We start from the raw sequence: 22851 nt of genomic DNA, 5'->3' as shown, positions 1-22851 counted from the left end.
AGATTTCCTCCGTATCTGTCCCGGGTCCAGGGGGGCAGGTATGTTGCTCCTCACACTCACACTCCATATTTTTATGGAAAAACCTTGTATACACAAAGTGCTCACACTCAGACCCACAGGTGTTTAGATTCAGATACACAAATGTTCTGTATTGAGCCGCATTTACCACTAAATACATCTTGCATTCATAAGTACCGTGCACTTTTTGGTAAAAAAGCTGTTAAAATGAATGTTTCTGCAGGTGTAGAAGCAAGCAGGGTGTTATCTTGTGTTCTCTTCAACCTTTTTGCTTTCCTCCATTCTTTGCTCCTTCTTTCCCCTTTTCCTTTTTGTCCCACCTCTCTCTCTTTCATGCTTCTTATTTTCTTCCTTTTTATTTCTGTCTCCGTGTTCGTAACAATTGAAACAATCCCAAAGCAGTTTCTAATAAAGTTTCTTTTATAAATATTAAGCAGAATGTTAGATGTGATGCTCTACTTGTAAAAGTAAATCTGTTGGGCTTTTTCTTGGCACTCAGACTGAACGCTACTCTGCCGGACAGGACACAAAAAAAAAAATGGAAATGCAACCAGGAAGTAACATAAAAGTATATATAGCAAGTGTGTCATTATCTTTATGTGCGTGTAGTTTTCTTTTTGGATTGAGGTAAACCTGAGGAAGCTCCTCCAGCTTACTGGGTCAGGTGATTATGTTTAGAGAACCTGAAAGAACTTATTGGGATCAATTAAACTATCTCTGATCTGTTTGAATCAGACGAATGAGTCACAAAAGAAAAACAGCAGATCTTTAATGATGAAAGTCAGAAGAAGATTTATTTTTAGAGACTTGGATCAGACAAACTGTTGCTCACAGTTCACACAGTAACCATGGTAACAAGATGTGAGACTGGTAGAACTGATGCATGATGGGATGTTGTGTAGTTTGGAGCCCTGCTGGTTCTGATTAGGTCACAACATTACAGATTTTCTAGAAGTAAACCCTTCAAGATGGATGAATGGTCCCTCTTTCAATGTCTTATTTCTTCTTAGGACTCCATCAACAATAACTCTTTGGGTAAAAAGGACAGCTGGAAAGACTCCCACTCTTCCTCCCCACACATTACAGGTACAACAAACACGTCACAGGTGCAACAAACACGTCAGAAGTCTAACAAACCCATCACCTGGCAATAAATTTTTTACATGTGCAAAAAACACAGGTGCAACAAACACGTTACAGGTGCATCAAACGTATCACAGGTACAACAGCCACAACAATACATGCACAACTAAATGCATCAAAAGTGCAAAAACATGTAACAGGTACAACACCACATCACAGGTACAACAAATGTTTCACAGGTGCAACACTACGTTACAGGTACAAGAAACATGTAACAGGTACAACAAAACATGAGCAGTGCAACAAACAAGTCATAGGTATACAAAGTATTACAGTACTGATGACATGTTATATCATAGACATTACAAACGCCATTGTTTCTAACACCTTTGTTATTGTTGCTTAGACTAGAGGGACAGTCTGACCAACAGGCTACACCCATATTCTGACAAAGGAAGTCTTTGTCAGGTGTTTCTTGAGCAGAGTCGGGCTCTGAGGCAGCAAGCAGTTAAACCTCAGAGTTTAGAATTAAGTAACAATGTGTAAAGAAAAAGAAAAGTTCCTGCAACTCTGGTCCAGACTAATCTTCTTAGTACATGTATAATCTGTCTGTTTGCTGTTCTGCAGGTTGAGTAACACGTAATCTGGTGTGTTTCCTTCTTTCTGTGTTCGTGTTAAGGAGATCCAGCATCTCAGGATGCTCAGCCAAAAACAGAGGACAAGGTCCGGCCCACAGCTCAGCGCCGGCCAGCACCAAAACCCCCCACAGCTGGGGGCAGAAACAACATTCAGGCTGCCCCCTTGGCTGCAGACGCACGAGTCCGACCACGAGAAAGGCCGTCGTCTGCAGCCACCCAGCCCTGCAGCACACCGAGGAGTCAGCGGAGAGCCGGCGGAGTGGGGGGAGGTGGGAGAGGGGGAGGGAGAGGTGCGATGAGGGAGAAGAATCTTGGAGAGCTCAGGGGAAATGGGACGGAGCGGAGAGGGGGACGGCTGTGTGAGGACAAGGCAAAGGACAAAGACAGGAACGGACATCAGAGGCAGATAAATGGGCTGAAAGGCCGGGCGGCTGAGGGGAGAGGAAGAGGAGGAGTGAAGGTGAGCAGCAGAGGAGGAGGAGCAGGCATCAGATCCAACAAGTTGTCCAACCAGGAGGTCTATCTGCCTGCTATGGTGGTTCCACGCACACCTGTAGCAGCAAGAAGCCAGGAGAAGAACCAGAACCAAGGTGAGCAAACACCTTTTGGGTCAATTTCCACTTCCACATCCCGAGTAGATGGGTGTTTAGAGAGAGCTTTCTCTTCTTCTGCCACATAAAGAAAATCACAGAACATCATAAATGAACTGTTTTGTTCAAAATAATCCCACAACCTTTGTGTTGTCTGTAAATATGAAGGTCTTGGAATAATTTATAAGATTTTCACCCAATCACAGGATATTTTTCTCATCAAGACTGAAGAATGAATCCATCATTTCCATCATTTCCACTTTTAGTGGAGGACATTCAGTTAAAATAAATACAATAAAGACAGAATAAAATAACTATAAAAAATTTAGGCATTACATATAAATACAGAGGCAAGAAAATGTTTATTAGGACCTATAAACAGCTATAAGCTGTAAAATAAACTGATCAAATTTACTTTGTCCTTTTCAGGTGAAATGTGGTACACAATAATTTTTTCAGTCCTGATTAAAATAAACCAATGGTTTCTGGAACATCTCAACTCCCTGAAAACTTGAGATGTCAGTCAGTCATTTTCTACCGCTTATTCCATAGTGGGTTGTGGGGGAGCTGGTGCCTATCTCCAGCAGTCTATGGGCAAGAGGCAGGGTACACCCTGGACAGGTCGCCAGTCCATCACAGGGCAACACACAAACAACCATGCATGCACTCATTCATACACTTAAGGGCAATTTAGAGTGAACAATAAACCTAACTGGCATGTCTTTGGACTGTGGGAGGAAGCCGAAGTACCCGGTGAGAACCCACGCATGCACAGGGAGAACATGCAAACTCCATGCAGAAAGACCCCTGGTTGGGAATTGAACCCAGGACCTTCTTGCTGCAAGGCAACAGTGCTACCAACTGTGCCACCGTGCAGCCGTTCCAGACATATTCCAGGTTTTCTGAGATGTTGGTTGCAGAGCTGACAAACAGAGGAACTAAATGCTGCATTGCTCCTTGTTTAGTGAGTTAAACAAATCTTTAATGATGTGAGGGGACTATATGGTTCTGGGTGTGTTTTTCTTAGGAAGCGATGAAAGAAAAAGCAGTGGACTAAAGCAGTGGATGTAGCACCCTCCTTTAGAAAGATACTTTATACAAACAGGAAAGTTGGTGTGGGTAATTGGATAATGGAAGGAGCATGCAGCCTGGACTGGTTCTCCTTCTCTGGTGACAGTAGAGATGAACTGGATCAGGTTTACAGTAGCCTGCCAGTCAGTACCTCAGCGCTCTTCCCATTTTGCAAAAATATCAGGTAATTTGTGCATCTAAGAGGAGGCCAGTAGCAAATTTCATGCAGCTTTTAAAATTTTTTTGTTTCTGCATTCTGGGATTAAGCTCTTTGCCTCACTACAAGGAACAAAATACTGAGAGGTTCTATCTAGGTTCAAAGAAGCACGCTTTCTTGTCACATTTGTATGTTTAGATTTAGCAAAACATCACCCAGCAACATAAAATATGTCAAGATGATGAAAAACTGTTGTCCGTCAAACCTGATCTGTACAGTTTGTTGAGCCTAGAAACACTTGGAATGTGTTCACTGTTGAAGTTTTATTTAATGTTTAGTTTTATGGTATGAACAATAAAGTTCCAAAACATTAAATATAACTAAATATTAAAAACTTGTGGATTGTCTGGTACTGCGTTAAAGAAGTTTAGATCTTATTTGACAGACAGCAACTATTTTGTGTCATTTGGCATAGACAGATCTTATAAATCAGAGCAAACAAAAATCACCTGGGGTTCCTCAAGGCTTCAGTCTTGGTCCACTTTTATTTAACATCGATGTGGTCCTTTAGCTCAGACTATGAGGTACATGTCTTACAATATCTATGCTGATCACATGCAGCTTTATACTTTTTGTCAACGCTTGACTATAGTCCCCTAGAGGCACCGAGTCAGTAGGTCCAAAATATCCAGGTCCATCCAGAGTGGATGAGTAAGACTTTCATTCATTTTTATTGCAGAAAAGACAGAGATTCTTTTTTTTTGGTCTCAAAAATGCAACATTAAAATCATTTAGACTTGATGAGGCAAACCAACCTAAAGCATCCAAAAAAATCTATGTCTCATCCTAGACTCAGACCTTAATTTGAAGAACTGCATAAAGTCTATTATTAAAATCATACCAGAAATATCCTAATACATGTGCAGTTAGTATCCTAATAAACTGGACACAGAAAAACTGGTGCGTCCTTTTATTTTAAGAAGGATAGATTATTGTGACGTTTCCTCTCAGGTCTCTGGGAAATATCAATCAGGCAGCTGCAGCTCATCCATAATGCTGCTGCCAGAGTCCTGACCAATACCAGGAAAAAGTATCACATTACTGGCTCCCATTGATAAAATAAGACGGCTAAAGAACTTGTAGATGGTTTATAAAATGCTGAATGCCCTCCAGCTTAAATACATCACAGAGGTGAATGTCAGATAGGTCCCAGGACCAGAACTGAACAAGGGGAGACAGAACTTTATTTCTATGCGACTCAACTCTTTAACAAACTCCCTGAAAACCTGAGATGTGCAGAAACTGTTGGTTCCTTTAAATCTGGACTGGGTCGTTTTAGCTATCCATTTGTTTTAGTTTGCATTTTAACTTCTTTGTTTTTGTCTGGGCCTTAAATTTTTACGAAGTTGCTTTTGATATGTAATTCATGTTTTTAATGTGATTTTCTTTATTTTATATTTTATTTTATTTTATATTTCTTTATTTTCCTGTAAAGCAGTTTGAATTATCTCATGTTTAAAATGTGCAAAACAAATAATCTTGTGTTGCTTTCCTTTTCATCACAGATTGAAATAATTGATGTCCTCCAGATGGCTCTCAGTTTAATTTGTGATGTTTGCAGCTAACTTTTCATGGTTATTCCCAATTTCAACTCCGATTTGTTTTCTCAGGTCAAAACCATGACAGAATCCAGGAGAACCCCCCTGCTGCACTGTCCCGGTCCAGCAGCGGGGGGGGGTCCAACAGGATGTCACTGAGCTCAGATACAGAGGGGCCCCCTCCAGGACCTCTGCATCCCTCTACGTCCTGCAGAACCAACCCGGACATCCGTGAAGAAGATGGGGAAGGAGATCCGACACCCTGTGCACCGGTCCAGAGCAACTCCAGCTCCATCCCGATAGGCAAGGACAAACCAGAGACGGACTGTACTGCTTTAGAGGCAGGCACAGGTAGGGACAAAGCTGACGATACAGTGGACGCTGAGTTGGACCGGACCCAACCAAAGAATGAGGCTGCAGCCGGGCTTAATTATGACTCCATTAAATACACCCTGGTGGTGGACGAGCATGCTCAGCTGCAGCTAGTCAAGCTGAAGGACTGCCGGCATGGATACAACGAGCACAACGAGGACAGCGATGCAGAGACGGTCTACCAGTCAGCCAATGAGGAGGAAGACCCCGAGTACGAGGAGGAGAAGAGGAAGAGCGAGGAAGCAAGAAAGTTAGGTAAACACAGAGGAGCTGATTCGAATTTATATGATCCTAGATCAAATAACCAAAACTGGGAAAGCAGTTCATGCATCTTTTGTCAAGAAATAGGACTAAGGAGCTTCTGCTTCTAAAATTTAGCTCTTAGAAACAAATCCTTGAGTTAGGAAAATAAGCTTCTTATTTGCAAACAGAAACGATGCTGATGGGAGTTCCCAGCTCTGATTGTGAGATTATAAACTGTATTGATGTAATAAAACACAGAAACAGCTTGTTTCAGAGATGTTTCACAGAACCAAACAGGCTTATCGGCTTTAACTAACGGCTCGGCATATATAAACCCGATCACCTGGTATAAAAGCAAACATCTGCTTTAATAAATAAAATTCTGCAGGGCAGTCAACAGATTACAGTCTAAATCTAAAGGAGGTCCCACATGGACCATAGGAAAAAACATCACAAGAACCTTTTAGAACGTTTCAGGGCAGCAGATTTTTCTCCATCTCGTGTTAAAGGTACATGCATTAAAGGAGAAGGAGGTAATAAGAAGAAATCATTTTTTAAATATTACAGATTCTCTAATATCAGTAAATTAATAAGTAGCATTACAAGGTTTACCAAATGCAGAAATATCTACAGTTAAGCTTCAAATGCTTCATATGCATGGCAGATGTAGCTTTGAAATCATTTATTTAATTATACCAACATGTTTCTTCTTACTGGAAGTCATTTTAACATTTTGGAGTGGCCCAGTCAAAGTCCTGACTTGAATCTCATTAAGAATCAGTGGAGGCTGCAAAAGATTAGGGAGATGCAGTTAAGATTCTTTTACATAACTGCATCCTCCTCCAGTTGTGGTCAAGATCCTTCAGTAGGCCGATGAAAATGTTCTACAAAGAACATAATTATCAAATGTTTCTAAAATGTAGCTTGGGTTTTAACATGAAGAGCTTATTAAGAAAAAAAACATAATGACAACCGTCCTGTAGATGTAAGTATGTCAGTCTAAAGCAGCTAAGACTGGACTAACGTGCATTCTCCACTTGGTTCGGGTCATAGCTCAACAGAAGAACTTCAAATCGACCGACATCTTTTAAAGGCTCATTAAAAACTTTAAAGAGTGCATTACAGTAAAAAAAAAAGCATTGTCTAGTTTTTCTTTTTTTCACCAACATAATCTTAATTTCAACATAAAAAGTTATTTTTTAGCAAATTCCTCTCATTTATAGGTATATTTTTCAGTAATGTTTAAAGTTTTTAGCATTGGAAAATGAAGACAAGAATCATCTGCATAGGAGTAGATAAGGAATTCCTTGCATCATGTCTTTAAACTGGAGCAACATAGAAACCAGTAGAGGGCCAATCACATGCTACATTGAAAAGGAAAACTAACTTTGTGTTCTCAATTTACTTCCTTGTTTTTTGTTTCAAGAGAGAAGAAAAGAGGAGGAGAAACACAGAAAAGATGAAGAGAAGAGAAGAAAAGAAGAGGTAGAGGAAAAGAAAAGGAAGGAAGAGGATTTAAGGAGAAGAAGGGAGGAGGAGGTGAAAAGAAGGAGGGAAGTAGTTACAGTTGCGAGGGTCTGCAAGCAGTCCATAGTATCGTCGGCCACAACTTCAGAGGAAGAGGATTCTAACAGAGGGAGAGGTCCCAGGAGCAGGAAGTTCCTCAACCTGTTCTCCACCAATAGCAGCCCATACAGCTCCACAGGTGTGTTTACCTGCAAATATTCCCTTAAGGTCAGATGATCACTTCTCACTCAGAACTATGGTAAATAATAATAAATAATAGATGAAAATAAGCAGGTTGTTGTTCTGATATCCACTACACTGTTCTAGAAGGCATGTCTGTAAACTTTGGATCCAAATGCTGGGCATTATACAGAACTTCACATGATTCTGTGCCATCACATATAAAACGCACTGAACCCTTCAATATGAGCAGGTTTCAGGCTGTAACTCTGAAAACCACAAAAACTAAGATATTAATACTACAAACACAGAAATTCTTTTACATTTTCTATTAATCTTAACCTGTGGAGCTTTGTGTGGAGAATGTGCTTTATTTTCCTGAAGATTTAAACATTCCCCGTATTATTATGTTCCAGTTATCCCAGTTTAAACTTCTCTAAAGTTCATTCTATTTAGACACTTTCAATGTAATGCATCATAAATCACAAACTCCTGCTGGAGGACAGTTAAAATCTATCATAGTGCACAAGTATATTATTGGAGAAGAGTTTTAAATGCGTGAAATCTGAAACCCTATAGGCTTTTAAATATTGCCCTTTGCAAGTCGTCCCTTACAGTTGTGCTATCGGACACAGTGCTATTGTGATGACCACTGTTATTTAATATATTGCACCGGTGTAGTTCTGGGGCATAAGTAAAAACCTCCAATCCTCCAGGAATATGGATCATTTACAGAGTTTAAACCTGAAAGAAATAAGGTATAGCTGGCATCAACAGCTGTTGGTGTTACATGTTTTCTATGAGTTTGCAGGCATTTTCAGTCTATATCAAGGCAAATTTATACACAGTCTAAACAAAAGGCAATCCAAAGTGCTTGACAGGACATCGAGGAAAAGACAGAAAGAAAATTGCAAAGCATTAGCATAAAAGAATAAGATGTTTAAATACAGATATTAACGGCATAAAAGAAACAAATGTTTCAAACAGTTTATTCATCAGATTGTTTGATGAAAAGCTGCTGTAAACAGTCATGTTTTCAGCCCTGATTTAAACAAGCTGACAGTTTCTGCACAACTCAGGTTTTCAGGGAGTTTGTTCCAGAGCAGAGGAGCAAAGGAACTGAATGCTGCCTCCCTCAGCAGTTTCAGAAAGTGACCACTGTTAAAAAGACTGGAGGTTCCTGTTTGAAACTCCAGAACACCGTTGTTATGATCCCATTCAGAAGTCTGGGGCTTCTCTGCTTAGCCGTTAAAACGTCTCTATCCGTAAACACATTTAAAAGTCATTACAGCCATAACTTTGCAAAGAGCTTGCAGTAGGTTCATAAAAAATACAAAGTGAAAACACAGTGACAGGATAATTGGTTATAGTTTAATTAAATGTTATCTTTTATTTTGTGATAAGGAGCCCTTTCACAAAAAAGCTCTGGATGATTTTACTCAGGTTTAAGACAACAGCAATTCTCACACTGTAATTTATTAGTCTGTTTTCTATCCTCTGCAGCTTCCGTTGTCGCTGGCCTTATTGTCCGTATTATATTGGTTTATTTGTCATATGCAGGTTAACACACAGTCAACAATGCAATTAAATGCTTGGGATAAAAGGTTCAACGCACTATAAAAACAAAAGTACTAATGACGTGCAATAAAAAAAGCACACATAGTGCAGCAGCAATAAGCTAATATAGTGTCCCAAATGTGGTTTAGTGCGGTATTATTGTCCAGAGGTCAACAGTCTGGCAGCTTGTGGATGATAACTGTCTTTAAGTCTTTTTGTGCATGCTGGCAGGCACCTGAACCACCTGCCAGAAGATAGCAGGTGGAAAAGTCCTTTTGCTGGGTGGGTTTGGTCCTTGATGATGCTGCTTGTTTTACGCAGACACCGGCTGTGGTAAATGTCCTGGATGGGGGGGGGGGACTGCTGCCAGTGATGGTCTCTGCTGTTCGCACCACCCTCTGTAGTGCTTTCCGTCTCTGGCGGGTGCAGTTCCCGTAACACACTGTGATATAGCCTGTCAGAGGGCTCTGAATAGTACACCTGTAGATGTTTGTGAGGATGCTGGTGTTCATTCCGAACTTCCTCAGTCTCCTCAAGTCTGCGAAGCTGGATGAATAATGAAGTTTAAATATTGTGTTTGTAAACATTAGCAAGTTTTTCAGCTGTTCAAGTCACATTTACAAGCAGATAAACTCAAGGTAATTAATTTCATCAGGACAAATATTCAGGGTAGAAAAGTTTAAACATACCTACTTATAATACAGAACCAGTCCCTGCAAACACCCTGTAGGAAGCCCATAAGTACCCTGAAACAACAGGGCTGTCTTATGTACCGCTGTAAGTCCATAAAAGTACCCCTAGATGCACCCTGAAAGTACCCTATTAAGGTCCAGGAACAAATCACATACAGCCCAGTCTGTACACACCCCCATAAATACGCTATAAGTACCCGTATATGAAAACTTAATAAATAAATCTCTACAAGTCCAGGTAACAAATATCACCTCAATGTGGTCCAGCCCCTATTAAGTACCCTGTAGGTCTGAGGTACCCTGTTAGTACTGGACAGGTGAATGTTTAGTTCTCCTTTCGGAGGGATCTCTAAAATTGGATCTTTAAATTAGCCTTTTTGTACCTGCTGGATGAAGTTGTGGTCTCACTGTGAGTTGAACAATGTTAGATTTTAAAGTGTGCTGCTTTTCCAACAAATTAACCGCATCTGGGTGGGGCACCCTCTACTAGATCAACTTTAGTTTATGAATAAATTTTATACTCATTCCAGACTTGAAATCTCTTATGTTGTTAATGGGTAATGCTGGTTGCTTGTCCCTCAGGTGCTGGCTCGTTCGGTGTGTTCTCCTGCGTTTTGAACGGCGTGGAGAGGCAGCAGAGCCACCGGGCCGTCTACAGGTCAGCACACGCAAAAAGTGACACAGATCATCATCAGAACAGGGTGACATCTGTCCTGACTCTGCTTTTGTCCGCAGGTTTGTCCCCCGCCACGCAGACGAGCTGCAGCTGGAGACAGATGACCCAGTCCTGTTGCTGAAGCAGAGCGAGGATCTGTGGTGTCAGGGCTACAACATGAGGACCGGGGCCACTGGCATCTTCCCAGCCTTCTACGCCGTCAGGGTGCCCAAAGACGGGAGCTACGGTACGCTGCGACGGGCTGCTGTCACGGAGCGAAACGAGCTTCAGAGCAAAGCAGCAGCAACAGAAATCAACAGTTTTAAAAACCTTCAAATAATGTTTTACCGCCATGTCATAATCTCACACTGTGAACAAAAATACAGCCTCAAGTTGAGAAAAACCAAATCCCATGTTAAGAAAGATATGTTTTTAGGGGCCTTTCAGTGCCACAGTTATTAACGTCCAACTCAATGCCATTTGAAATAAATGGAACTGAAGCATTTATTTTTATTTGATCAAAGTGTCTAAGAAGTTTTAGTTAGTAATTCATGCCTTCTTGTTTCTCTGGGCTGTAAATGTGAATTCACACATATGTCCATTTCTCTTAGCCACTCTTAAAAATGGGTAAGACGAGAGAACATACCTTTCAGGCTATGGCTGCATGAAAACAGCTCCTCACCTAAACTTGCCAAAGAGGCAGAGCAACAATTAGAAAGTTTAAAACTGCTGTACCAGTTGCAAACGAAGCTGGATGAGGACTTGTTTATATTCCCATTACCACAGTGAGCAGGATGACAAGAGAGGTTCAAATATCTCTAACACCCACTGTTAGAGATATTCAGCAAAGACTGGTTCACCAAGTCTTTGCTGATAGAAACCATTAGATACAATCTACAGTGCTTTGAAAGAGTATTTCCCCCCTTACAGTTTTACTCTTTTTTTGTCACACTTCATGCACGGAGTTTGCATGTTCTTCCCGTCCATGCAAGGGTTCTCAGCGGGAACTCCTGCTTCCTCCCATGGACCAAAAACACAACCGTTAGGTTAAATTTTTATTCAAAATTGCCATTAGGTATGAGTGTGTAGATGGTTGTTTGTCTCTGTGATGGACTGGCTACCTGTCCAGGGTTGTGTGCTTAGGCACCAACCCCTTCATGGATAAGCCAGACCTGAGGAAGCAAGAAATCACTTAAATAACACCTGTATGACAACATGAAGTAGGTTAAAAGATCTCTAAAAGCAACACATTATAGATAGAGAAACAACGTAACTGAAACCAATCATTCTGGTAAGGGTTACAAAGATATTTCTAAGGCGCTGGGACTCCAGTGAACCACAGTGAGAACTATTATCCACTAACGGAAGGCCTGGACGACATACCATAATTGACGGAACCAGGACTTATGCTTCCTAGCAGAAGGTTCTAAAGAAAATTGCCCGGCAATCTGAGATCTTGACCTCAAACATACTTATTATGCAGCAGGGCAAGGTACACCAGCAAGTCTACCTCTAAATGGCACAAAAACAATGCAAAAAATAAAAGTAAAAAACCCTCTATGGAAGTTTTACAAACAGCAGCGGAAGCAATTAGTAATTATTTCTTTAAAAAAATATTATTTCCTCATTAAATAAATGTGGTCAAAATTAAGTTAATATTTATTTGAGGGCTCTTTACATGTTTACCATGAGTGCTAATTACAATGAATTAAAACGGAACAAAATATATGAGTAATCAGAGGTCTCTTTCTAGATTAATAAAACCAATCCAGTGAATTCCAGTCTTCTAATTGTTACTGTTTTGTTACCCCTGAAAACCAGTTTGTTAGTCTAGTCATTTTCTAGCTTCTTTGTCTATTTGTCTCTCAGTCCAGAACCATGGCTGGACGGAGCAGTTTGTGGTGCGATTTCTGGGATCCGTTCAGGTCCCTATCCACATGGGCAACGATGTCCTCTGTGCAGCGATGCAGAAGGTACAAAAAAATCAGTGTTCACCTGGGAAAAAATTACAGCTGATTCGTGAGTTTTAAACAGCCCTTTTCACCTTTGGCTTTTTTGATAAACTTTCTACCTACAGGGCAAAACTAAACATTGAGCTGCAGGAAATAAACAGGATGTTGCTGATAACTGAACATTCATTTAGTTTCTTCCTTTGTTTGTATGTATACCCGCTGCAGATCTGTATGTTTCTTCTGATTGACTGACTGTGTGTGTTCTAACAGGTAGTGTGTAACAAACGGTCAGCCGGTCAACTGCCGTCGGCGTGTGTGCTGGAGGTCAGCGTGAAGGGTGTGAAGATGATCGTTCAGGACCAGTGCCACTCTGCTCATCGGGTAAGTCCAATGATTAGATTTTTCCTTCCATCTGCTAGAACGCCTGGAGCCATCCAGGGTGGAGCTGGAAAAAGGTGTACAGTGCCCCATAGTGGGAGTTAAGGGTCTTTACAAGTGGCTCAAAAAAGGGAGCCCCGTATCAATCTGTGCTGAGTATAAAACAATCATATATTTCCATTTAACATTTTCAGTTTCATGGGAGTAGAGTATTGCAGCAGAAAGGGTAAAAAAAGGAGTCTCAGCATAAAGCTGTAACCAACACCAGTGAAGAAGAATTTTAATGTTCTTCCTGTTGAAGAACATCTCATTCTGGGACTGCCAGAATCAATATGTGGAGAATAGAGAAAAATCCTATATTAACATTTGAAATTTGATGTTTTAAAATGACTTGAGGAAATTATTTCAGCACAACAGTAAAAAAAACAGGCTTCCCAGCATAAAGCTTTGAGGAACACCAGCAAAGATTAAATATAAAGAACATCTCATTTTGTGACTGCTATAATAATTCTGTGGAGAACAGAAAAAAAATCCTAGATTTACATTTGAAATTGTTTGTTTTAAAATGACTTGAGCAAATTATTGTAGCACAAGAGGGGTTCCTGTCGAGGTTGGGGAATTCTTGTTTTTGTACCTGACTGTGCTTAGTTCCTAGTGGGCGCTGGAGACAATGGGTGGTGGAGACAGATGTTTTCCTTCCCCGGTGATGAGCCCTGGAGTATTTAAGCAGGAGGAAGCCAGCATCTCATCGCTCGAGTGTTAGCCCACCATGGTATTTGCTCAAGCCGACATCTAATCTTACTGTGCTATCCTAGCTTCGACTTAGTTTAACCAACTTGTGTCTTCTTCCAGAGAAGCATAACGGAGACTACCTGGATGGTAGCCAGGCCGGCCTCCGGCAGACTATTCCCTAGACCTCCTCGTTTTAGTCTACTGAGGATACAGACCTCCTACAAGACGCTTGCAGCTGCTGAACTACCGGATCCATTCCAGCTGGCTGCTTCCAGGCTGCTACCTCCACACTTCACTTACAGCGAGACCTGTCCACCCTCCACCGCTCGTCAGAACTCTTACTCCAAGCACTGTCCAACCAAGCACGGCTTCCAGATCAAGAGATAGAAGGGAATTTCGTACTCACCTTTTCTGTTCCTCTCTGCTGGGTTTAAGCCCCAAATCCCTCTCCTCCTGGCGGTGAACTCACTGCAGCCTAGTAAGACACATTACACCTTTAACGTTTGTTGTAGCTTGTTACCTCTACTCACCGTGCGCTTCCCTGTGCTTACCTGTTTCCCTTTGCCGTTTTACTGCATGTGCGTCAAGTCGGTTCGAAAAACTATGACAAAACACTCGAGCCAACCCGACCCAGCAGAGACGCTCTGGGGAATCCTTGCCGACCACACTCACCTTATCCAGGCCCATGATTCCACTTTACACTCTCTAGCCGAACAACAGAGACAGACCAATTCACAGCTTGAACAGGTGGCCGCCATGTTGCAACTCTCCCTGAACAGGTCCACTCTCCGCCCGTAGAGGGCGCTGCAGCGAGCTCAGACACCCAGCGACTTCCTTACGCCCGTGACGTCATTTCCCCTAGTCCTGACAAGTATTCCAGTGAGGCGGGTGATTGTAGGGGGTTTTTGATGCAATGTTCACTCGCCACTCCTTGCCTCATCTCTGCTTTAAATGGTCAGAAGCTCCAACGCATCACCCACCGCACTAAGACTGTGGTACTTTTGCTCTCGGGAGATCATCGAGGGGAGATTTCTTTCTACATGTTCCCAGAAGCTACGTACGCCATGGTGTTGGGTTACCCATGGCTACGTAAACACAACCCGCACCTTAATTGGGCCGAGTGTAGAATTGAGTCCTGTTCCACCAGGTGCCACATCACCTGCCTGAAATCGGTGGTTGTTCTGCCTCCTGCTCACCCTGCTGCGGAGGAAAGCCAGTTTCCAGATCTGTCACGGGTTCCTGGGGAGTACCATGACCTGAAGCAAGCTTTTAATAGGTCCAAGGCGCTTTCGTTACCGCCGCACCGGCCGCACGACTGTGCCACTGACTTGCATCCCGGGGCTACATTACCTTCGAGTAATGGCTTGGGTTAGGGTTAGGCTTGAACAGCAGTCAATGGAGAATTACATAAACCAGTCGCTTGCTGCAGGGTTAATCCATCCATCCTCCTCATCCCTTGGACCGGAGTTTTTCTTTGTAAGTAAGAAGGATGTGTCTTTACAACCCTGTATTGATTATAGGGGCCTTAACCACATAACTGTTAAGAATAAGTATCTGCTTCCACTGATTACCTCAGCCTTTGAGCCAGTACGTGAAGCCACCATTTTCTCTAAGCTAGACCTTAGGAACGCTTGTCATTTAGTTAGAATCCGCCAGGGGTATGAGTGGAAGACAGCTTTTAAGACACCACTCGGACCTAGTAATGCCTTTCGGCCTCTGCAACGCACCTGCTGTATTTCAGTCACTTGTAAACAATGAACTCAGGGACTTCTTGAACATTTTTGTTTTTGTTTACCTAGATGATATTTTGATTTACTCCAAGAACTTGGAGGAACACCGGCGACATGTCCGCCTGGTCTTACAGAGATTCCTAGAGAACCGACTGTATGTGAAAGCCGAGAAATGCAAGTTCCACAAGTCTTCAGTGATCTTCTTGGGCTTCATTCTTGAGGGTGGACAGGTTTGCTCAGACCCGGAGAAAGTCAAGGCAGTGCTGGAGTGGCCCGTACCTAACTCACGGAAACAGCTGCAGAGGTTCCTTGGATTCGCTAACTTCTATCGCCGATTTATCCGGAACTACAGCCAGACGGCGACACCATTGACAGCGTAGACCTCCACCAAGACCGGTTTTGACTGGACTCCTGCAGCAGACCAGGCCTTCCACGCTCTTCAGGAGAAGTTCGCTCAGGCTCCCATCTTGGTCCACCCTGATCCCTCCAGGCAGTATGTACTGGAGCTTTATGCTTCGGATACTGGGGTGGGGGCCGTACTCTCTTAGCGGTCGAGTGAAGACAGCAAGCTCCATCCTTGCGGTTTCTTTTCTCACCGGCTTAGCAACTCCGAGCATAACTGTGATGTGGGAGACAGAGAACTATTGCCAATTAAACTAGCCTTAGAGGAGTGGAGGTACTGGCTGGAGGGTGCTGCGCATCCCATCTTAGTCCGGACAGATCACAGAAACCTAGCATATTTGCAGACCGCTAAGAGACTGAACTCTAGACAGGCACGTTGGTCTCTCTACTTTTCTCGCTTTAAGCTAATCATTTCTTTCAGACCAGGGAGTAAGAACATTAAACCTGATGCTCTCTCTCAACAGTTTGCGCAAGACAGCTCTGAGAAAGAACCCGAACCTGTAGTTCCGCCCAACTGGACCATAGGGGCAGTGTCCTGGGAAATTGAGGATCTGATTGTTCAGGCCCAGAGTACCTAGCCTGACCCTGGAACGGGTCCTAGTAACCGGACATTTGTCCCGCCCTCAATGAGAGCGCTTGTAATCCAGTGGTTCCACACTGCCAAATTTGCTGCACACCCGGGAGTGAGTCGAATTATAGCACTACTTAGCAGCCGCTTTTGGTGGCCATCCTTGCACAGGGACGTGAGAGAGTAGGTGCTCGCCTGCACGGTCTGTTCTAGAAACAAGAACTGTAATCAACCAGAAGCAGGCCTTCTTCAGCCTCTGAATGTCCCAAAATGCCCCTGGTCGCACATCGCACTGGACTTTGTAACCGGGCTACCCTCATCTAGTGGCATGACAGTTGTCTTAACCATTATAGATCGTTTTTCTAAGGCTTGCCATTTGGTTCCACTAAGAAAACTCCCTTCGGCCTTCCAGACTGCTCAACTTTTAGTTAAACATGTTTTTAGACTACACGGTATACCCCAGGATATACTTTCTGATCGTGGGCCCCAATTTGTTTCGCAGGTTTGGCGACAGTTCTGCTCAGCCCTCGGAGCCAAGGTCTCCCTGACCTCAGGGTACCATCCCCAGTCTAACGGGCAGATTGAAAGGCTGAATCAACAGCTCGCGTCCACGCTTAGATGCGTGACGTCCTCCACCCCGTTAGACTGGTCCAAACATCTTCCGTGGGTCGAGTACGCCATGAACTCCCAGGTTTCGACTGCTACCGGTGTCACCCCGTTTGAGGCCTCGATTGGCTACCAACCGCCCCTGTTTGCGGCCTACGAACGTGACGTAGCCGTCACCTCCGTCCGTCACCATATTTGTCGATGTGGGAGAATGTTTATGTTCAGGCACTCCATCAGAACAAGCACTCCACAGAACAAGCTCGTCGCAGACCGTAGGAGGTGGCCTGCCCCTACTTACCGACCAGGTCAGAAGGTCTGGCTATCCTCCTGGGATATTCCACTCAAGGCTGTGTCTAAGAAGTTGTCCCCCCGTTTCATTTGCCCCTACGTTATAGAGTCCGTCATCGGTCCCTCTGCCGTCCGCCTCCGGTTGCCACCCTCCTTACGTGTTCATCCCACTTTCCATGTGTCTCAGGTCAAGCCGGTTGTGGTCAGCGATTCTTGCCCTCTGGCCGAGCCCCCTCCGCCCTCCCTGGACCGACTGGGGCATCCTGTTTGGGCGGTCCGGCGGATTGTGGACTCCCGTTAGCGGGAATGGGGCTGGAAGTTACTCGTCGACTGTGATGGCTACAGTCCGGAGGATCGCTCTTGGTTGCCTGGTTCATTTATTTGTGACCCGGCCTTGGTCGCTGATTTCTTTTTTCTTTGCTTCTCGTCCTTCGACTTTGTCTGGGCCGCCGGGTGGCGACCGTTGAGGGGAGGGTGATGTTGGGGAATTCTTGTTTTTTTGCCTGACTGTGCTTAGTTCCTAGTGGGCGCTGGAAACAATGGGTGGTGGAGACAGGTGTTTTCCGTCCCCGGTGATGAGCCCTAGAGTATTTAAGCAGGAGGAAGCCAGCATCTCATCGCTTGAGTGTTAGCCCACTGTCGTATTTGCTCAAGCCGACATCTAATCTTACTGTGCTATCCTAGCTTCAACTTAGTTTAACCAACTTGTGTCTTCTTCCAGAGAACCATACCGGAGACTACCTGGATGGTGCACAGGCCGGCCTCCGGCAGACTATTCCCTAGACCTCCTCGTTTCAGTCTACTGAGGATACAGACTGCCTACAAGATGCTTGCAGCTGCTGAACTACTGGATCCATTCCAGCTGGCTGCTTCCAGGCTGTTACCTCCACGCTCCATTTACAGCGAGACCTGTCCACCCTCCACCGCTCGTCAGAACTCTTACTCCAAGCACTGTCCAACCAAGCACGGCTTCCAGATCAAGAGACAGAAGGGACTTTCGTACTCACCTTCTCTGTTCCTCTCCGCGGGTTCCAGCCCCGAATCCCTCTCCTCCTGGCGGTGAACTCACTTCAGCCTAGTAAGACACATTACACCTTTAACGTTTGTTGTAGCTTGCTACCTCTACTCACTGTGCGCTTCCCCCCCTACAGCTGGCACTGCTCTACCGAAACCGTTTAGGTTTCCAGAGTGACAATAAAAACTTGTTACAAACATTTACCTGTTTCCCTTGGGCGTTTTACTGCATGTGGATCAAGTCTGTTCGAAAAACTATGACAGTTCCAAGCATAGAGACTTGAGGAACACCAGTGAAGATAAATGATAATAAGAATCCACAGATTAAATCTGACTGTCTCTGCATGTGTCTGTCAGGGAGACCAGTGTTTCCATTTCTTCCAGTTGAAGAACATCTCATTCTGTGGCTGCCATCCCAAACACAGCAGGTAAGTTCAACACAACCTAAATCAGCTCACGCACATGTATGTGGAACTGCTGTAAACCTTCTGTGTAGAGGTGTTGAATGTTTGGAATTCTTGTTCTGCAGCAGGTTTGAAACAGTAGGAAATATTCATATTTTGGTTTTGCCAAAGGTACTTTGGATTCATCACCAAACATCCCGACCAGCAGCGCTTCGCCTGCCACGTGTTGATGTCAGACACCACCTTACATCCCCTGGCAGAGTCTGTACGGTGAGAAACCTTCTGTGTTTTCTTCTTCTCCCATATTTTACTATTTGGCTACAGAAACATGTTTGAGTTTCTTTCAGTCAGAAGTTTGGTTCCTATAATTCAAAGAAGAAGAGAAAAGATTACTAAGGAAACAGTTTGCCATTTTAAAACATTACATTTTAGTCAGGTCTACTATTAGTTTTTGCAATTTTCTAGTAAATTGTTATTTAGTCACATTAAAATCACTTCTACATCTTATGGTGATGTCACAACAGGTGTACAGTGGTTTTGATGGATGGATGGATGGATGGATGGATGGACGGACAGCTACAACGTCTTGCATTTTGTGAATTTCTGAAAATATATTTTTTCCATACTTATCCAGCACACAGTTAGTGTTTTTTCCTCAAAGAAAGAGGTCACATATAATCAAAGGCATCATCAACACTTTTCATCCCTCCTTCTGCAGAAATTATAAACTTAAAAGGTTGAAGAGACATGGGTTATAAAATTTGCCACAGATATCCAAATTTCCAAGCTGACCTCCTTAGAGGATCCTCTAGCTTTGCCACAACCAGATGGACTTCTCCAGCTATGAGACATGCTGGAAACTCTAGATCACAATAAATTGTAATAGTAATCTTAATCCTCTTTCACAAGTGATTGAGTTCTTCTTCTTGTTTCTTCTAGAAACAATAACAGTGGAGAAACTCATTGTAGCGATCCTGTTGTTGACCGATTGAATGCTTCAAATTAAATTATAGATATTTCTGAGTTTTGTTAACCCCTATAAATCCTGCTGCTGGCTGTTTACACAAACCATGCAGCATCACCGTATCACTCCTTCAACCCGCTTGGAGCTTCAGTGTATGTAAACCTCTGAATTTCTAGAAAGTAATGAGATATTCTATACAAACGTTTCTTTCTCATCAGTCATTCAAAACATATTTGGTATAACAGCCATAAAACAGGTGTAGCCTGATTTAATAACAACAGTCAGAGAAAAAGATGTTTCTTTTTATGTAGTTTAAATAATAACTAAATAACTAGAATAACTGGTTTCCTATCCCAGTAAGTAATCTGAAAACTTCAAATGATCCGTTTTGTGTGCTGTTCCCTCAGGAGGGCGTTCCAGCAGTACTACAAGGAGCACATTGGATACTCCTGTCCCACTGAGGACATCTTCATCGAATAAACCCTCCACCGCAGACTGAAGACTCACTATGTGCATGTAAGCCTGGTCTTACACCCAGACAGGACCACCAGTATATCCTCTCTGCATGGTGGGTTTATTCAGAGTTTGGCTGCATCAGAAGAGACGGCGAGGTCCACCTTTGTTTGTCCGAGTTATTGGGTGAATCCCTCTGAGGACGGACAGGACCAAAACAACAAAACACACTAAAACGTCCCCCAACAATCACTTTATATTCATGCATTTATTAACAGAAATTATTTACATGTACCCATGCTTAGATATTTTACTCAATGAGCATTTACACCCACCGTTTAAAGCTACGGCAACCACAGATAACAACTTTAGTCACAGAGAGACTCAACTAGAGGCAAAAAGTATTACATGTACACAAGATAACGGCAAAGATACTTTAAATGAACAGCTTTAAAGGTTGGAAATAACTGAGAAGACAAAGAAAACTGAGTCAAAATACATCCAAACAAAAGAGACAGAAAAAGTTCAAAGCCACAGCTGCTTTAGTTTAATGTTGCTGCAGCTTAAAGGCCCTTAAACGGGTCTGAAGTCACATGATCCAAACGCAGTCCCTGTCAGAAGCTTCTGCAGTAACACAAATGTTTTTTATGGCTTTCACATTTTTAACACTGAAAAAAAACAAAAACAAAACAAGTTAAATAAGCTAAAGTTAGTCTCAGCCACATGGGAGGGTTTTCCAGCATGAACGCCCTCTGTAAGGTCACGCCACAGCATATCAATCGGAATTAAAGTCCAGACTTTGACTAGGCCACTCCAAACCCTTCAGTCTTTCAGAGGTGGACATTCTTGCATTTATTGTCCTCCTGTGTAACACAGTCCTCATCACTTCAGAGAACGTCTTTGGGATCATTAAGTTATTTTTTGGCTAGTGTGAGACGGGCTTCTGTGTTCCTTTGGGTCAGCAGTGGTTCTGGCCTTGTATCTCTCCTACGGAGGCCATTTTTGTCCAGTCTCTCCTTCTTATTGTTGAATAATGAACTCTGACCTTGGGTGGATAGTTTCAGTGTTGCTCCTTCTTCTTCCTAATTCTGTCAGACATGCAAGATATATAACTTCTGGACCAAATCCTGCCTGGTGGCGACCCGTTCTTGTCTTCTCAGACCTTGGACTTGATCCCAGTTTGTTGTCTTCTGTTTCTCCACCTGGTTTTTGAGAACTAAACACAGGTTCTCATTGGGGTTCAAATCTGGGAGCTTTAAGACCACAGGTCCAAAATCTCATTGTTCTCACTTTAGCTTTGTGGGATGGTGCTCCATATTGACAGAACATCTGATGATCATCTCCAAACTCTTCATGAACTGTTGGAAGAAAATACTTTTGGAGGACTTTTGATCCACCTCTACTTGTGGCAATGTTTTTGGGCAAAGTTGAGAACCAACTCCACACATGGATTGGATACAGGCTCCACCTTTGACTCATGGTTGCTCTCAGCTTATCTTCTCCAGATGTCCTAAACAATCAGACGAAGGATTCATCAGAGTAAGGAATCTGCACCTGATCACTCTGCACAATAATCTGAGAACAAAGTGAACGTCCAGCACAGAAACTGAAGCTGTAGAGTTTTGAGAACAACATTTATGCTGCTGCAGAAGATTTAGGAGCATGGCTGTACAACCAGAGATGTTATTAACTACCTTGTGGACATCAAGAACATCTGAGAAGTTCCTCAGCTCTGATTCTTCTTTCAGCTATAAACTATCTGAAATTTAACTTATTAGCTTGAGGTGTTTTACTGAAACAAACATTAATAACAAAACATCAGTAAAATGTTACAGTTTACTATTTGTCACCAGAACTTATCAAAACAAAACATCAGAATTAAGGTCATGATGTTTTATTTCAGTTAACAGAGATTTACATGGTTTTTAATTTAAATTTAGCATGAAATCAAATCAGCATAAAATTTGTGTCCGAATGTTTGGGTGCAATGAAAATCTCCATCAAACAACTATATTCATGATTTTAATAACAGATAAATAGATTTCTAACAAATAGAAATGGTGTTTGTAAGGGCCTGCAGCTGAAGCTTCTCTAAAAGCTCAGGATGAATCACCAGAGCAGATCTGCATCTCCACAGTAATGGAAGCCTTCATCTGATCACAGAACCTGGACCTGCTTGTTTCCTTGCACATTATGATGTTTCCAAAAAACACAGATTCTGTATTTTCTAACGTTTAGACTCGACAATCTGCTGTTTTAATGGTGAAGGTGCCTCATTTGTTAGCTTCTTTCAGTTTGCTTCCAAACATGTCTGCAAACCTTCACATAGGGTTCCTGCAGGTGGGCAACGAGTCGAGGCCGAAATGGCTCTGTGCAATCTGTGTGAGTGTGTGTGAGTGTGAGAGAGAGATGGTGGATGCTGTTCAATCTTGTCTTCACATCACTTCCAGCTGATTTTTCTTCTGCTTTATCTGCTCAAATCTGGAGCGAATGTTAAGCGTTCACTTGAAACAGAAAGGAAAACTTATGACCAAACAGGGAAAGGTTTTGGAAAAGTCACAAAGATGAAATGCAAAACAACATTTTGAAAGCGAGATTACAAAAAGGATGAATTTAAAAATGTTTCACAAAATGCCAGAATTAATTAAGACATATGTTAGGGAATAATGACCTAAGGAAAAAAGGCGGGGAGTTCAAGACTGAATTTTTTTTTTTTTCTAAAATGCGGCAACAAAAAGGAAATCACAATAAAATCTGACTATAGAACTGAAAAAACAAGAATATTTCAGAATATCCCACACAGGGATAAAATCTCAGAGAAGAACGTTCGCAGTTTATCAGGACGAAGGTCCTCTCAGTATGAGGTCGTGGACTTCTCCCTCCAGGCCGGGTTCAGTCTCTGCCTTGCATCTAGGCGTTCCAGTGTCTTGTTCCCGAGTGAACGTGGAGCAGCAGATGGAGGTTATTCCTCTGGTCTGTGGTGGTAAAGCTCTGGCCTTA

The 22851-nt window shown here is 42.8% G+C and overlaps 1 protein-coding gene across 1 annotated transcript in view; it reads left to right on the top strand.

Annotated features, from left to right (window-relative positions):
• The window catches only part of LOC124855152 (C-Jun-amino-terminal kinase-interacting protein 1-like), a 34677-nt gene extending 12158 nt beyond the window's left edge, over positions 1-22519 (top strand). The window contains exons 2-12 of the mRNA XM_047344754.1: positions 1029-1104; positions 1781-2329; positions 5228-5782; positions 7197-7475; positions 10288-10363; positions 10441-10607; positions 12230-12333; positions 12583-12693; positions 18388-18458; positions 18606-18704; positions 19806-22519. Of these exons, the coding sequence (XP_047200710.1) occupies positions 1029-1104; positions 1781-2329; positions 5228-5782; positions 7197-7475; positions 10288-10363; positions 10441-10607; positions 12230-12333; positions 12583-12693; positions 18388-18458; positions 18606-18704; positions 19806-19878 (2160 nt within the window). The 3' untranslated portion in view covers positions 19879-22519. The remainder of the gene's footprint in view (positions 1-1028; positions 1105-1780; positions 2330-5227; positions 5783-7196; positions 7476-10287; positions 10364-10440; positions 10608-12229; positions 12334-12582; positions 12694-18387; positions 18459-18605; positions 18705-19805) is intronic.
• The last annotated feature ends 332 nt before the right edge of the window (positions 22520-22851 follow it).

This window comes from Girardinichthys multiradiatus, chromosome 2 (assembly GCF_021462225.1).
Source record: "Girardinichthys multiradiatus isolate DD_20200921_A chromosome 2, DD_fGirMul_XY1, whole genome shotgun sequence".
NCBI lineage: Eukaryota > Metazoa > Chordata > Actinopteri > Cyprinodontiformes > Goodeidae > Girardinichthys > Girardinichthys multiradiatus.
This window is presented reverse-complemented; position numbering and strand designations above follow the sequence as displayed.